The sequence below is a fragment of the Ornithodoros turicata genome, chromosome 6 (genome assembly GCF_037126465.1).
Source record: "Ornithodoros turicata isolate Travis chromosome 6, ASM3712646v1, whole genome shotgun sequence".
Lineage (NCBI taxonomy): Eukaryota > Metazoa > Arthropoda > Arachnida > Ixodida > Argasidae > Ornithodoros > Ornithodoros turicata.
Genome location: NC_088206.1, coordinates 24,574,362 through 24,590,422, shown reverse-complemented (window position 1 = coordinate 24,590,422; position 16,061 = coordinate 24,574,362). Strand labels below are relative to the sequence as shown.

Below are 16,061 nucleotides of genomic sequence, written 5' to 3'. Positions count from 1 at the left end.
TTGTATGTGGCATGCATTACTGTGCCAGAACCCCTTGACTCATAGTTGCGCTTCTCGTCTGCCAACACGGAACTCATCAGAGCCAGGTCACGGAAACAGGAGATTGATTAGAAATGATGGCTACAGTACATCAATGATTTACAAGAACAGACTTTTTAAACTTTATAGTGTGGGAATTTATTTCTAAGCAATTTTAGCTTCAGCTGATCTGCAAGGCAGAGCCTAACTTAAGTGGCAAGAATTATTTCCATGTTCGAGTTATCCCATAATGCAATGCTTGAAATTTAGTTAGTTCATGAGTAGATGAAACTCCCCATTCATCATCTTAAAATAAAGTTGTTGTTGTCTCACGACATAGCGTAATGAATTATCATGAAAGCTATCGTGTCATAGGCTGCCTATTGGGCTGACCATGGACGACATTTCTTCAGTGTTTCTTGACATGGTTTGACAAATACCACTGCAGGGATCTTGTTACAATTTCTCAAAACATAACAGCCCTAAAAATTTAACCACCATGCAGTAAACAGAGGTTATGAGAGCCGCTTGTAGCTTTTGGAGTCCTGAGAGCATGACCGTGTATGTTATGTTGCATTCCATTGTGGCACATTATTGGGAGTTAGTGGCGGCTGAGAAAAGGAAGCAAAGGATGTGTAATGTGTCCTAGACTGCGGGGTCTCATTTGGTTTTTTCCACCATAGCATCTTTTCAACATACTACCAAGTTCCATCACATGTTGATCACCTAAGTAACATCTGCTGCACTGCGTATGTGCTTGGTCTGCTCTACATGACAGTGCTGTGATGAGGAATATGTGTATTTATAATGTCTGCTGATTTGAGATGGTTCGATACATTTGAAGCTCCACTGTAGTAGCGTAGTTTAGTTATGATATGCTATTTTCATCATGATTAATCTATTTTGTCGTGCTTAAGATTTTGCTAAGTAGTCTGTAGAAATATCAGTGGGATGGAAAAATATGGAATACTTGCTCCAAACACGGTGGACAAAAATGAACGCTCGTGGTTTCTACAACACGGCTGTTGCCTCCAGAGCGATTAGGTATTCTCGAAAAATATTGTAAAAATAAAGAACAGCAAAATGCGAAGACCACTATTGCCAACGTGCAAGGGATCATCAAATGTGCGAGTTGCTGTGGTTCATACGCAAAGGGCGGTTTACAAGCTGCTTTTGAAGTTCACAGTCGTCTGCTGCTGTCGGCTACCTTCGGCATTCCGGGCTCCCACATTTTTCGCTGTTCTGTTTTTCTCAAGTTTCTGGCCGGCTCGAAATTAACGGGGGGTCGCAGGTATACCATGTGTCGTTTCAAAGCGCCGTCGCCGTTGCTGAAGAACAAAGAAAAAAACGGGATGGGGAGAGGTTGAATGGAAGCAAACATGTCGGGTGTCTTGAGCACCGAGCTTTTTTTTCTTCTTCATTATGTGTTTATAGAGATGTTAGCCAAGCTAGGGCTGGCTTGCTACTCTTTTCGTGAAAACGATAGGATGAGTTGGGTAAGACGTTGTACGTATACATACCAGTCCGCGTCGCACGTGTGCTTGTAAACAAACTGCTTTCCTATAAGGTGATGAGGGATGTAGTCATCTCTACGTGACCACTGAATAAACAGACGCACTTCAAGACATGACACACTTCTGCTACTACGCCCATTCGCGCAAAACCTCTTCCGCCTCGACCAGACAGACTCGACAGCGAGACGGCCCAAGGTTGGCTTCTCTGCCGTTGCCGCCACTGCCTGCTACCACCCACCCTTTTCTGCTTTTCTATTCAGTTCTTTTTTTTTTTTTTTTTTTTTTTTTTGTTCTTCCTGACGTTTTGGCCTTCCTGTGCGCTTATCGCTGAGGCGGTTTTTGTTTTCAACCATGTTGGCTGTACGTGTTGTTGTGCAGTGCTTGTTTTGAGTTCACACAAATCTGATCTGCCATTCTCATTTATTTATTTATTTATTTCGCGTTAATTCACTCATATGAGATCGACACATACTACTTCGATCAGGGTTCTGGCTTCTCTAGTAAAAAACAAATCAAAATTGAATTGTCTGAAAGGATCATTCCAGGCTGGACTAGCCTCATGGTTTCCTTGCATCAAAGCCCTTACAAGATTCTGTTTCGTCTTATTTCTTGGGGAACATTTTGAATTTCATGCCAAAAAATACTCTCTAACCTCACAAAAACATTGGTGCACAATGGCATGAGGTTGGCATTAGTGACATTGGTGACAATGAGGTCCTTGAAAGTCAGAAAGGAAAAAGCTTCTGCACTTCTGAAGCCTAAGCTCATGCACAGACTTAACGATGCACGCCTGTGTGTGTATATATACTACGTATTAGCCACCTCGATAACAGCTAGCGGCTGCACAGCACGCATCTCGTGGTCGGTTTCTTTTGTGCCACAATATACAGTCCCTGGTCCTTCACTGACTGTGTGCCCACATCTAAGCTCACAAGGACCTCTCTCGATCTCAGCCCGACAGAGATTTCAAATGGCAAAGTCCACAATCCATTCAAGTAACTGCAAGCTTGAGCCCAGCAAGTCGCTGCTGTGGTGTACTGCTTCTTGTTAGACCTCTAAAATGACACATATTCAGACTTCCAGAAAAAAAAAAAAAAAATCAGTCTGTCTCTTCTATTCAAAGACTATGATTTAGCGAGGCTGTCCTTGCCCATGTGTGTGGGACAGCAAGCAGCAAGGATTATGATGACTGGTCTGCTCTGGTCTCACTTTCATGGTGGTGAATTGAAGGACAACAGAAAGTGAGCACCTTCGCCCATTTTGAAAGCTTCACGGCTCTCTCATTGGAACTGTGGGCAGAGCTCGGTTTACTCACCTGCCACAACTGTAACGTCCACATGGCAAAGAATTATAGAGACATTGGACTATGGCGACAGCACTGCATGGAAAGTTCCAGAGCTTAGACACAACTCTGAGCTTTAGAAAATTCAATGCTTTGTGCAGGAGATTTCTCGACAACGATCACTTGTGTGCAATGAGTGTACCAAAGTTAATGTGTGCCTGCTTGGAGAAAAGGGGTGATTATGCATGAGAATTTCTGAACCCACGTGTACTGAAGTAGACGCTGTAAAAAAGCACGAGATCTTTGCTTGTTACAACGAAACTAAGCAACTGTAAAATTAACCAAAATGAATGGAAATCGCCTCTGGAATTTGTTATCTCGTGGCATCATGGTGATGGAAAGAGGCGGTGACAAGCAAGATAATACATATCCCTTGCTTGCAGGGCCAGCATGGGTGATGTGGGACCACTGATTTACACAGATTTAATGTGCAAGGCCTGCTGCCTTTTACTTTCCTGCTTCCTCCTTTCTCCATAACAAGATTAGTTGGAGGCAAGCAAGTGTTTATTTTATTTTCCTGAAGTAAGGGAGATAAGCACATGAGCAAAATAGCCTACTTTATGTTCAGAAATATATAAGTATGGAGAGAAAACAAGTTATGGTACACTAGCACATATAAAATATGTACACCAGGAAGTAGGCAAAACTGTGCACATGTTCCAGACCAGTTAACGCATCACGCAAGAAGGCTCCATTATCTGTGTATTCACATAAGCGACACCCTCACAGAAGATTCTAGTGGAAGAAGCAAAAACTGTTCATGGAGCGGAAGTTCCGCCCCACATGTTCAGTATTCACACGGCGGAGTGGCATATTGTGCGCTTCGCAGACAACACTTGTAGATGACGCCATCAGTGTCTTTTCCTGCCGTCTGCAACAGAATATCTTGTGGCTGCATCGCATGACATTCCCTACCGTTAGCAGGAAGACATGACATTGAGCGGCCGTGCTCACGTAACAGCAGACAGCTATGGCGTTCATACTCCGCTGGTGTATTCTGGGGGATATCACTTGTGCGAACATGCGGTAGCTCTTCTTTCTCGTTCATCTTGAGTGTCCCACATGTCACCTTTATTCCTGGCTTGGAGTAAAAGCATCAGCACTCTTCACACTTGTGTTGGAGCCTGCAGACCATATTTGAAAGCTAAGGATACAGAGGGTATATGCTTACAAAAATTTGACACGATTCATGCATGTTCCACTGAACTTGAAGCATGAAGTGAAAACTGGCTTTTATGAGATACCTCATGCAGTCACATCGACAGTGTAGTAAGCTCCAAGGACTTGTAAACCTATTGTGCTTAAAACTGCCTTTTTCAGAGCATGCAGGATGCTTGCCAGGATGAGACAGGAAGGCTTCCTTCAAACACTTGGGTTGTTTATCAACGTGTCATTGGGGCGGATGCTGTGTATAGGGCTTCCTATATTGCATATTTTAAACTACTCTCTGACGAGATACGTAGTTGCTCCACTGAAGCACTCAGTACTGTACTTATGTCCATGCTGCTGTTGCAGTTACAAAGGCTGCCACAAATTCTCGAAAAAGCAAAAACAAAACACGGACTGGCTGATTGACATATACCTGCCCCAGATCCTTTTGAAACAGATTGTTTAATGTCAAGCTATATACTGGAGTGATGACATCATGGATGTCAAGGTAGGGTTTCCGGTGTTTAATTTTTCAGAAATTCAGTGTGAAAAAAAATCGGTGGTCATTTCGCTCACCAGGAGTTGCCAATTTTTTGGAGATATTTTAAATAGCAAAATCATCGAGAAATAAAATTGGCAGTTCCTATGCATACAGTGAATGTAACACTTTATTTATTTATTTGTTACAATACCAACTGCTAAACTCTGTTCTTGTTGCAATAATTTGCCAGGTATGTACATATGTTAAGGGATTCAGGCAACATCGCAGGCTGCTCCTTTCGTTACAACAATGTTAATACTTTCTTATACTTGCGCAGATAAATTTCAAATCAATAAGACAAGTTTGAAAATGCTCGCTCTACACCACTTGACACGAATAGTGCAAGTTGAGAGTTACAGCAGAAAGTGCCGCCCACTGTTTCGCGTGGGCCATCCAAAAGCTACAAACAGAGTACTCAGCTGCAGGAGCTACGTTGACACAGGTACCTTGATACCACAGATAATTTGAAGTGCTCATTCCAGTGATTATCAATGCATAATTTGATCTGTGTAATTAATCTGTGTAAAAACTTTACCAGTACACATTTATTGGCCTTTTTTCGTAAATAACGAGAATCTGAAACCCTAGTCATCGGCTATGAACTTTCTCAGCAGTTCACGTCGATGTTAAATGGAGGGTTAAAAAGCAGGGGGTTGTGTCCCCTGCACCGGGGTTTTATCGCTTTTAAATGGAGGGCTCAGTCTTGCCTGCATGTGGTAACACGAGTGGATTCACGTTGGCCTTGTGGTTGTCTGCAACCAGGAAGACTACGACAGAACATGCACCTTCGACTAACTCCTTTGCTTCCAGTGTAAGACCATAGTTGTGGTCCTTGCAGCCCTTCGGTGAAATAAGAGCCAGCTTGTGGACGGTACCGGGTGTACTGGGTACTTAATACCAAGACCAAAAACACACAAGCCTATTTGTGACCTCCTCTTTGAGCCTTGGTCCCGTCGCATTACTGGTCGCGAATACTAACCAGTGGACACAGACCTTGTCATGGAAGATGCACTAGTTGATGGTCGTTTAATCCATAAGCACAGATCTCACTTTCTTCTAAACTTTTAGAGTTCGCTTCATGCTCGAGGCTGCTCACTGCGAGTTCTGTTGCAGAGTCTGCATTTGTAGGCACTATGTACTTTTTTAGTGTGGCAATTGTTGGGAGCTTTATCACCTTGGATGACTGTAGTACAGTGTAGCCACTACGCAGTCGGTTACTCCATAAGATGCAGCGACGAATTGTCGTGTCTGACCACCTGGGAGATTTTTTCTGATAATTTTGTAGCTGGTCCACCAAAAATGCTGCCCTTTCGGAGCCTTCCTTTTGGTCATTTTCAATTTCTTTTAGGCTGTAGACCTGTTGACGCTTCATGCACTGTTGAAGCTTCAGCTTCAGCTCATTTTTCTGCCTCTTCAACCTTTCTATTGCGGCGGTATGGCGTCTGCAATCCTGGCATTTTGGCGTCAATGATTTTGGCCTTCCTACTTTCGCTGGTGCGCAGTTGAGGTTTAATGATGCGCAAGCGAGTAATTTCGAGTAATTATGTCCAGACACTACATTCGACTGGGCTGTGACATGTCCCGCTGTGTGGGAGACATTTCCATTCATGCTAATGACAGGCTTTACACAGTCCCGGAGTGTTTCAGCCATTCCTTTGTCTGTCTCGTTGTCCGAGTCATTCCTTGAGTTAAGTGGCATAATCTCATCTGTTTCGTTTAACGTCACATATATGACAGTCTCAGTGGTGTTCACTGGCACCACATTTCCAGGAACCAGTATAGGGGCCTCAATCTTTTGCTGTTTGTCCAGGAAGACAGATGAGACCACAACCTCTTTAGGGCTAATTCTTGGACCACCTTTAAGTCCACTTCCCAGAAGGTCCTTTGAACACACTCTGTCTTGCTGGGGCTTCCTCCACTCGGCTCCTAGAAGGATGCAGTTTTGCACGTTTGATTACCAGCACAAAAATACATCATGCTCAAAGCGTGTTCACACAACTACCCCCTATACTAGGACGCTCCCTAGCATTGATCGTACCGTGCATGTTCGACAACTCGCGATTTCAGTCACTTATTTTAGTCACTTGTTTGTGTTATAGTGTTTAAAATCTTGGCCCTTAGTTTTTTCACTCTTTCCATTCTTAAAGGCAGTAGCAGTGAATTGGAAAGCGAGCAATTTTCAGGGTTACCCAAGACAACGTGCAGGGTTTTCAATGAAGATAAAATGAAGAAAAGAAGACTGTTTGGGAGACAAGCAATATGTTAGAGGTCACACTACGTACTAAATTCTGATGCGAAAATTGCCACTTTGCATAGTTCTCTGCATAGTTTAGATACATTTCCTATGGCCTATTTGCATCACTTGGAATTTGTACCACTTTTAGTAAGTGTTCCTTGTAAGAGTGAATTGCAAAGCCCCAACAATGCTCTGACAGCTAAAGAAACGGGTGGAATGGGGCAATGTATTGTAACAAGCAGTTTTTAATTTTTCATAATTTACTGAAACAAATCTGAAAGCTTAAAAATTTTGCCACAGTTTTTTACATCTCCATGCATGACAGACCAAAGTCTGAATGTCTGTCATGCCAGTAGTGCTGCCACCTGTCCAAATTTCATACAAACAGTACAGAAATTATAGATTTGTGTTCAGTGTCGGGTAAACGTGTCATGCAGATGCAAAATGTTTGGAAATAGGCGAGGCTCATGTAAACAAGATACGACAAAACCTCTGTTGTACAAAGCTGACATACTTTGAGAGATACATAAAACCTATATGGAAAAGAACATGGAAACAGTAGAAAGATATCAAGCAAGTTCATTTGGACCAGGCGCGCCACTTAGAGTCTCGAGCTCACATCTGCTTGAAAAATGGACACGTGCTCAGAGTGTACGACGTTCAAAATGTTGCAAAGTAACTAACTAAGAAAGAATTTAAAAAACATGCGGGTCTCGATATTTGAATAGTGTTCACCACATGACTTCCCTGAACTCTTTAGACTGGCACAGTTTCTGATCTGTTTAGGCAAGCACTACCTTATCAGAAAGATTTTTGTCTGTGACTGGGAAGAAGGCCGTGCAAATTTAAAGTGGGTGTGAAAGCATTTCCAATCTTGTCAAGATACAACATTGTAAATATTAATTTATGTGTAGTAAATATGCCATGATCTCGTGTTACGAAAATGTTGCACTCCGAAAGTTGTGCACTGGGCGAGCTTCTCCATCGCTCTGAACATTTCACCGCCTCACCAGTTTTTGGAGCGACGTTTTGTTGTGGAAAAGAAAGTGCATACTTTTTTATTTCCGTGAGGATGTAGGGCGTCGTAAACAGGGCACCAGCCACTGGAGAACTGCCTCTGGTGTGCCTATATAACTGCCTATATTTGGCATTCTGTATAATGTTCAATTCTGACAAATATAGGGATCGTCATTATGCGTGCAGTAAATAATGCTCAAATTTGTTAGTGTTATTGACACTGGAAAATGCAAGCTACTCTGCATAGATAAGAGGAATGCTTCCCATGATGCTACGTAGAATCTTTTGGACAGGAATTTATAACAGTGGTGTACGAAACAACTACAGCCCAAGCACAAGATACACCCCACCTTGCACCCTGTAATTGTCAAAGGCAAGGGTGGCGACCCTATGTGCACTGTTATTTTTTACTGAGCAGACAAAGTATGGTGGGGGAACGTGAGGCACAGTGAGACGAAAAAATCTGTGGTGTTTGTGTATTCTTGTACAGCTTGGGGCAAAACTTTACGGAACACGGCATTGGTGTATTTCTTCATCAGAGCGGCCTCCTGTTAGATGTCAGGAAGAGATCTAATAAGAAACGGGTGACCAACTACGCTATCTATCTCTCAGTATGTGTGTCTGCTCCTGTTTGCTGCTAGGGTGTCCCTCCAATGGAGAAATGTGACACCCCAATGTTCCATGAACTCCAAAACTGTACAGTGCTACACAAAAGTTTACGGAACATGCTCCGGCACATTCCTTCCTCAGAGTGACACGCTAGCAGCCAACGGTAAAAATGGTAAAGCCAATGGTAAAGGCACATGTCTGTAAGTCCGTACGGCCCCATTCGCTGCTAGCGTGTCACTCTGAGGAAGGAATGCGCTGGAGCATGTTCCGTAAACATTTGTCCAGCAGTGTACACGGAAGAAAACTTTACAGTTGCAGCTCTGCTGAATAGAACTAATCTTGTTTCTTGACACACAAAATAAACGTGCCCCAACAATGCCCTAAGAAATTGAGGAAATATAACAAATTAACTCTTGTCAGGGTGGGGCAAAATGTTACAACCAGTAGGGGAGGATGATACAAAGAGGAACGAGTCTGCATATGATCCATGGGAAACTCATGATACAAACATTTCTTCACTGCAATCCCTTTGTCATTTCTTATGCCACGTCCTTTTATGCAGCAATGAACGATTGCTACTTCAACTAAGTATAACTCACTTTTGGCAACTCAAACGTTACCGAAGCAGTGTTCGTGTATGCTTGAAAATGATTCTCTGCAAAAAAATGCCCGTCAACTCCAAGAATATTATCATTAGAAGATAAAAGCAATAACATTGTATATTATAAGACAAATTTTGATGAATTGAAATCCAGCAACAAGTCAAATTTACTTCAAATCAATAAACTACCAACCTGCTCAAATTTTTGGCTGCGTTCCAGAACTTACTCGGGTTGACCCGAGAGTAGAGAGTAGCTACTCTCGCATTCCAAAACCTACTCGAGGATGTCACGACCCCGTTCCAAAAGTGGGTCGCCTACTCAAGAGTAGCTACTCGAGATAGACTCGCTCTACTCCCTATCAGACGGGGGTAGCTAAGACTAGTGACGTCAGAACTGCCGTCTGCATTGAAATCTATGGTCGTCTGCTTTTGCTGCTGCTCGGCTGCATCATAGAGGACGCAGGAAAGTTCCAGTGCGGATTTTGCGACCTAATGTCTTCTTCAGAGCAACATGCATGGAGCCATACATACAACACACATCAAATCGTTGCATGTGAAGGTCGAAAGCTGCTTCTATGTGTCACAGGGCTAGCTGCGGACCAGAACAGCACTACTGTTTCTCGGAATATGCGGTAAATACCCCGAATTCATGGAGTGAATGCTTTACGAACACACGCCGATGACACTATACCAAAGTCAACACTGTCACACTAAAGCGAAGCAGCAGCCAGCGGTTCTGATGTCCCGCAGCCCAAATGTCACTGTCTTGTGCTGTCGCCATGTCGAGAAACGTACTCGCAACCGTTCCTCAACCCACCCGAGGGTTCCCCTATTCTCAGGGTCAAGTGGTACAACTCTGTCACGTGACCAACTCCTACTCGAGAGTTAGTCGTGGAACGCACCATTTCAGGTCAAATTTAACAATTTTTGTTAGCGTGTAGAACTTAAAAGTGTGATGACAACTAGTGTAAGCTACTGATGTCATCAGCTGGTGCGAATCTGACACACCAATGGCCAGCACTTACAAGTTGCTTCAAATTTGTGCTCTGGGTCGAAGTTTTATAGATGGGTTTATTGCAACACAGAGCAACGACCCTTACAACCATCAGTTGAGGAAGCTGGAGTATGACAAAGTTGCTGAGGTGGACTAACTATTTTCCTCACTACAGATTGTGGTCTAAAAATTGTAGCTTCTTGCAAACTGTAACCCTGAGTTACTTGGGCAGCCAGGAATCGGATCCCTAACATTATTTTGTATTTGCCAGCTATTCGACCCGAAGACCCTCAATGGGGAATAGGTTTTGTGAGCGTGATTTTGGACCTAATCTGTCGATGGGATACAGTATATTCCCATCACATGGGATACAACAACTTTGAGGAAGTGAAGGAAAGTGGGGAACATGATGCTGAGTGAATGTCTGCAGCTACTATCAAATCATATGGTCAAGAGAACATGTATACCACAGTATATACAGAATACTTTCCACTTCATCAAGCGTTGCGGATGTACATGTGAGGTGCACATACACAAGACGTACACGGACTGAAAGACAGCAGCTGACGACAAGTCAGAGAGTAACTGTGGTGGGACTCGAACCCACTTCTCTACGACTGCCACCCAGGAGTGCTACCAATGACGCTGTGCCAACATAGCACTTTCGTCAACAGACGTTTGTCTTAAATGGACCATGAAAGGATATTTGACTAGTCCACGATTATTTTTAATTTGTTCTCCTGTACTAAAGCATTCACTCTGTGAAATATGAAGCTGAATATGGTTCAAATAGCGAAGATCTATATTAACCACGGGCGTGAACGGCAGCTGCTACGACCCACCTCCGAGGCGAACTGGCCGTGCTATCATACACAGAACATGTTGCCGATTCGTAGACGGGCTTTTGCGAGCAAACTGCAAAATTTGCAAACGAGCTCAGATACTTCGTCATGAAATATGTTTTAATTTGACCTGGAGGCAAGATTGTATCTAACCATTGACACAAAATCCTACAAGAAATGTAATATAGCTGTTGACTGTCAGCACGGTTACCGGAGCACGTTTTCCTCTTTGAACTTCTTCTTCGTCAGAACATACCTCCGTCGGTGACATTTTACGAGCTGGTGAGTACCGGACGATCGACAGACGCTGTGTGTGTAGCATAATCTCTTCCTCCATTGCTGACAATTTGCCTTTTACCATATTTCAAGGGATTTCGATGGCAGATATACGACGTCGTTGTTGTCCTAACTGAAACCATGCACCCACATGGTCTCGCGGGGTGTGTCCTCCTTGTCGTTCACAGTTGGCCGAGAGAATTGGATGGCGATGACGTAAGCCCGCTTCGAAGGCATATATCCAGCAGTCATGCCCTGCTATTTTTGCCTGATAACTGCGCCCCCGTTGTACTGAATACGGTTAAAAGTCGATGTGTGCACGACAGTGAGGGATCATGAGAACGGTTTCCTGCAGAGTACTCCGAATTTGTGAAAATCATTTCGTGGTCCCTTTAACTATTCTCTCAGCATCTGCTATTTACCAGTGATGGCCATTAGTTAACTACATGTAGTTAAACTACTAGTTAAACTACCTGATTGTAGTTAAAAAGTAGTTATCAACTACTTGCAGAAATGTAGTGTGCAACTACTAGTTAAACTACTATTTCGAGTAGTTAATTACACTAGTTAAGTTACTGCAGGCGCCAACTACTTCAGATTTTGCCGCAAGCTTTACAGCACGATTGTGTTTCCGACTTTTACCTTGGGCTACTTGTTTGATGAGAACGGAGGTGCAGAGCAATTGTGCCGTGCATGTGTACTAAATCTTCACTTTTATCACTGCTTGTGATTCATATTTAGGTGTCCAAGAACACTATAGAATGGGATTGGTGTTGATGGACAGCGTTAAGTAGTTAGAGATGTAGTTAAAATACATTGCAGTAGTTAAAGTAGTAGTTTTAACTACCTCCCCTGAAAAGTAGTTGAACTACTACATTACATACACACACAAGACTTACAAATGAAGCATCACTCACATACATTGCATTTCTATGCTATGAAGACACACACAGATCTGAAACATCGACAAGCAGCATAAGTTCACTTACGACTGGTTTTCCATAGGTCCTTCGAAGAGGAGCTCTCTACCTCGGAAGTATGTGAGTGTGACGCTGCTGGTGTAGCATCACCAGAGCTACTGCTTGAACCTGTTAGAAATATTGCAAAATGAGACACAGTAGCATTCCATCCCCTATTCTGGTTATTGAGATACGAGCTCCCGCATTTTCCACTGACACAGACGCAAGGACATTGAAAGTTTGAAATAAGGAGCTACAGGAATCGAACCCACAGCTCGATTCCCGGTCAAGCGTACTACCAAATACACCACACTGGCACAACTTCGTGACAAACTGTAAAGGGATCTCTCTCGGCCAGAAGGGAGGCACATGTTAGAGCTCTGCATGGGCTGACTTTTCCGTGCCAGACCTGGTCCGGGCGCATAGAAAAATGGCCCAACCCAGTCCACGCCTTCCTGTTTTTATGCGGCCCGGTGAGTAGAGTCTCGCCTGGTGACTCAGTGAATAGAGCCCGGCCTAGCATTTCAGGCCGTGACTTACATGTTTCTAGCATTTATCAAACAAATTTATACGAAGAGAAGGCAAGGTCACACACATGCAAGAACTTGCAGTTCAACACCGCTACAGCATGACACCAAATTAAATCCAGAACTCATGCGGGCAAGCGCGTTATCATTACACTACAAATTTTTGCGGAGGTAGAGGATGTTGTCGACAAACTCCTTCTCCCAATCCCTACCCCTCTCATCTAGCTTTGCGAACATGATTGTGAAATATGTGAGGAGTCAGGAGCAATGTGAAGTGGCTTTGAGAAGGTTCTAGAGGGTTGAATCATACGTATAATGCAGTGTCCTTTGCTTGTCTTTGCAAATATTTGCACATGAATGACGCAAGCATGTGATGATATGAACTAATAGTCCTCCATTGTGTGGAGTTAGCTGCGTGACCCGGCCGAGCCAGACTCTCGGAAACATGTTTGTCGGCACGGGCCCGGCCCGCGGTGCTGTCGCATTTTGTCGACCCGGCCCGGAGTACACAGCCAATAAGAAGCCTGACCCGCGGGCCCCTGCCGGGCTCTAGCATGCGTGTCAGGGATGTACGTCATCATCTCATGCACACCTCATCGAGAAGCGTGCCAGTGTGATGTGGACATTGCACTTCACCACCAATCAAGGCGTGCGGGTGTCATTCCCACAGTTGTCTGACGTTTTTCTATGGCAGCTACATTTAAAACTTTCGATGTTCTTAGGAATCAGATGCTCGTATTTCTCTCTTTGCATGGTAAGCACAGTGGCATACAATGGGTAGGAGAATAACAGGAACATATTCCCCAACCACCCCACGTTTCGCAAGCTAAATAAACTTCTGGTTTTTCACTTAGGTTTAAATTTTACCACTGAGTCCCTAACAAGCCCAGAGTATTCAAAGGGCTTGCTCTCACACGACAGCACGGGGACACTACTTGAAGCTGTCTCACGGGGCACAGTAGGTACGGCAGTGCGCTTCAAGGAGGTCCTTTGCTTATTGGCAAAAGCATTAGCTGCAAAGTGCACGGCACAAAGTTTTCTGTGTTTCAGTTGTTCTGGTGGAAGGTCTGCATATTCCTGGCGATCAGCATACGCTATCCATGCTGCTGTTCTGCGAAAAAACACAAAGATACACAGAATGTATTCGAGGTAAACGGCCAGTCTTGAAATCGGGCAAAGGTCCCACATATTGAGAGGCAAGGCATGCCGAAGGTTCAAAAGCGTACCTGTTGTCGCGCGGAAATCCAAAAAAGGAAAGGCTGCTGTTGTTGTTCGAGTTCTTGCAACCTTTGGCTCTGCAGTTGATGCCATGGGTTCTTCTTGAAGCTTTTACTCCTGGCACTTCCATCGCAGATTTCATAGGTTTATAGACACATTACGAAAATACGAACTCGAGCAACTCTTCGTTCCCAGACCAAAATTCCGAAACCGCCGGAAGCCGCGGGACGCCTCACTGGATTGCCGATCAGTGTTGCCACACGTAAAAAAAAATTATCTGTAGATCCGAGTGCGAAAAATCTGTAGACCGAGCTAAAAATCTGTAGCCACCCAAACTCAGTGACTTGAACGTTTTGCCTTTGAATCTCGAATGTCTGCCTGCGTCTCTAAATTAGTGGAAGAGCAAGGGCTTATTTAATTCCACTGCTGAAGACCACAGCCGGAATTTATTGTTGCGGCGCTCTGCCATTACGCGTTGTAACTTTCGGTTTCGGTTTGCGATGTCGCGTTTTTTTTTCATTGCAGCGTGTCCACTACGATCACAGAAAAGGTGTCACTGCACGTAGATTTTAATATTCTGACATGTGTATTAACATCAGCCGTGGCGCTCCAAGAATAACGTAACTCCGCCTGCAAGAATAACGTATCGCGTGTAGTAGGAACATTTCTCTCGCTCGTTCCACCATCACAGTGATGAGCGAGGATCACAATGGACCACAAAAACAATAAAGCTCGATATATTATTTCCACAGAGATAATGAACGCGTACATACGCGTTATATAAACGTTGTGGTTTCAGCGTCGATTAGCGTGGACGCGAATTATAAACGTTGTGGTTTCACTTCAAAGCCAGCCAAGTCAAGTCTGTGAGGCAAACTGGTAACGCGCACACAAATACCAGAAAAAAACTGATTTAGCGTTGAGGCTCGCCAATCGTTCGTTCGCTGTTCGCTGTAGACGTCCTTCTCCTCCGGCGAGCTCCGCCAGTTTCGCGATCGACGGATCAAATCCTTGTCAACGGCGACGGCGAAGCAGCTTGACCCAACAGCATGCATTTTGTGTGCAGGAGGCCAGTTATGGTGTAATGGTAATGGTACCGTGATGTTACACGTAAAGTTAGTCTGCGCAATGTGGCGACATGTTGCACGTGCCGCAGGGTAGGAGTGCGGATAATTTCGACCACCTTGGCTTCTTTTGACGTGCGCCGGAAATCTCTGACACACGGTGCTGGAGCCAATTATGGCGGTCGTTGAACGTCAGCAGAACGCGGGAATGAGTGTTTGATCGACTATTTTTTTATAGAATATTTTCTGCAGTTAATATGATGAAAACGAAGCAAAGAAACAGCCTCTCAGTTACGGTGGTCGTTGAGAGGTTGTTTCTTTGCTTCGTTTTCACCAAATTAACTGCAGAAAATATTCTAAAAAATACTCTGTCAAACACATTCCCGCGTTCTGCTGACATTTTTCATCGTTTTCGTTTTGTGCACTGATGCGAAACACGTACTGTGTCGAGTGATCCATTCGTTGGAGCAAAAATCATGAGATTTTCAGAAATCTCCCTGTCAGATAAAGCAATGGAAGGAACACTGACACAGGTCTGACCCAAATCCTTAATTGTTTGGGCCTCTATAATCTCTCTAGCTGTTCTGTCTGGATTCCTTCCCATGATTACACATTGGGTTACCACAGGCTCACACCCATACACCCTGCAGTGTTCCGCTAGCCACCCACCCCTGCAGTTCTTGAAGTTTAGCCAATGCTCCCGCAGTCGGTCGTTCACACAGCGCCCTGTTTGTCCCACGTATGACTTTCCACACGAAAGTGGAATCCTGTAGACTACGTTCTGCCTGCATTCCACGTACGGATTCCTGTGTTGCTTTTTGCACCCCTTCGGTTCTCGATCTACGCCGTTGAGCAGCCGACAAAGTTGAATGAGTTTTTCTGGGGCCGAGAACACAACTCGGACGTCGGCACGACCAGCCATTTTTTCGAGTTTATGGGATACTTTATGGATATAGGGAATAACTGCGGTTCTTGCTGTTCTATCCTCCAACTCCGGATCCGATTGTCTCCGACTTAAAGTCTTTCTGAGCAGGGACTCGGCAACCGTCGTGAGCAAGGTCGTTGGATACCCCGACTTTTCTAGCCTGATGGCCTGTTGGTGTATGCTATGACTCATAGAATGGGGGCATGATTTGTTGATTGCGTTCTGAAAA

The 16,061-nt window shown here is 44.2% G+C and overlaps 2 protein-coding genes across 5 annotated transcripts in view; both read right to left on the bottom strand.

The window, feature by feature from the left end:
* Positions 1 to 1,746, bottom strand: part of LOC135396449 (CUB and sushi domain-containing protein 3-like) — a 39,993-nt gene extending 38,247 nt beyond the window's left edge. Inside the window, exon 1 of the mRNA XM_064627420.1 lies at positions 1,539 to 1,746. The gene's annotated coding sequence lies outside the window, so the exon portion shown is untranslated. The remainder of the gene's footprint in view (positions 1 to 1,538) is intronic.
* Positions 1,747 to 3,414: 1,668 nt separating this feature from the next.
* On the bottom strand, positions 3,415 to 14,092 carry LOC135396448 (uncharacterized). Of its 4 annotated transcripts, none has more exons than XM_064627415.1 (5): positions 13,852 to 14,092; positions 13,540 to 13,736; positions 12,129 to 12,227; positions 5,544 to 6,490; positions 3,415 to 3,998 (listed from the first exon to the last, which is right to left on the bottom strand). In XM_064627415.1, exons 1-4 carry the CDS (start codon positions 13,983 to 13,985, stop codon positions 5,562 to 5,564), a joined length of 1,359 nt encoding a protein of 452 aa, XP_064483485.1. In that variant the 5' UTR covers positions 13,986 to 14,092; the 3' UTR covers positions 3,415 to 3,998; positions 5,544 to 5,561. The 4 variants fall into 4 exon arrangements, with proteins under 4 accessions (XP_064483485.1, XP_064483487.1, XP_064483486.1 ...); XM_064627417.1 differs by having other exon boundaries at positions 3,415 to 4,018; positions 5,558 to 6,490; XM_064627416.1 differs by having other exon boundaries at positions 5,558 to 6,490.
* Positions 14,093 to 16,061: the final 1,969 nt, after the last annotated feature.

Excerpts from the sequence above, each read along its gene's own strand:
- LOC135396448 (XM_064627415.1), bottom strand. The coding sequence starts at position 13,985 with ATGAAATCTGCGATGGAAGTGCCAGGAGTAAAAGCTTCAAGAAGAACC. Across the intron at positions 12,228-13,539 it reads TAGTGTCCCCGTGCTGTCGT|GTTCAAGCAGTAGCTCTGGT; the intron begins GTGAGAGCAAGC and ends TATTTCTAACAG. Across the intron at positions 6,491-12,128 it reads GGACCTATGGAAAACCAGTC|GAGCCGAGTGGAGGAAGCCC; the intron begins GTAAGTGAACTT and ends GCATCCTTCTAG.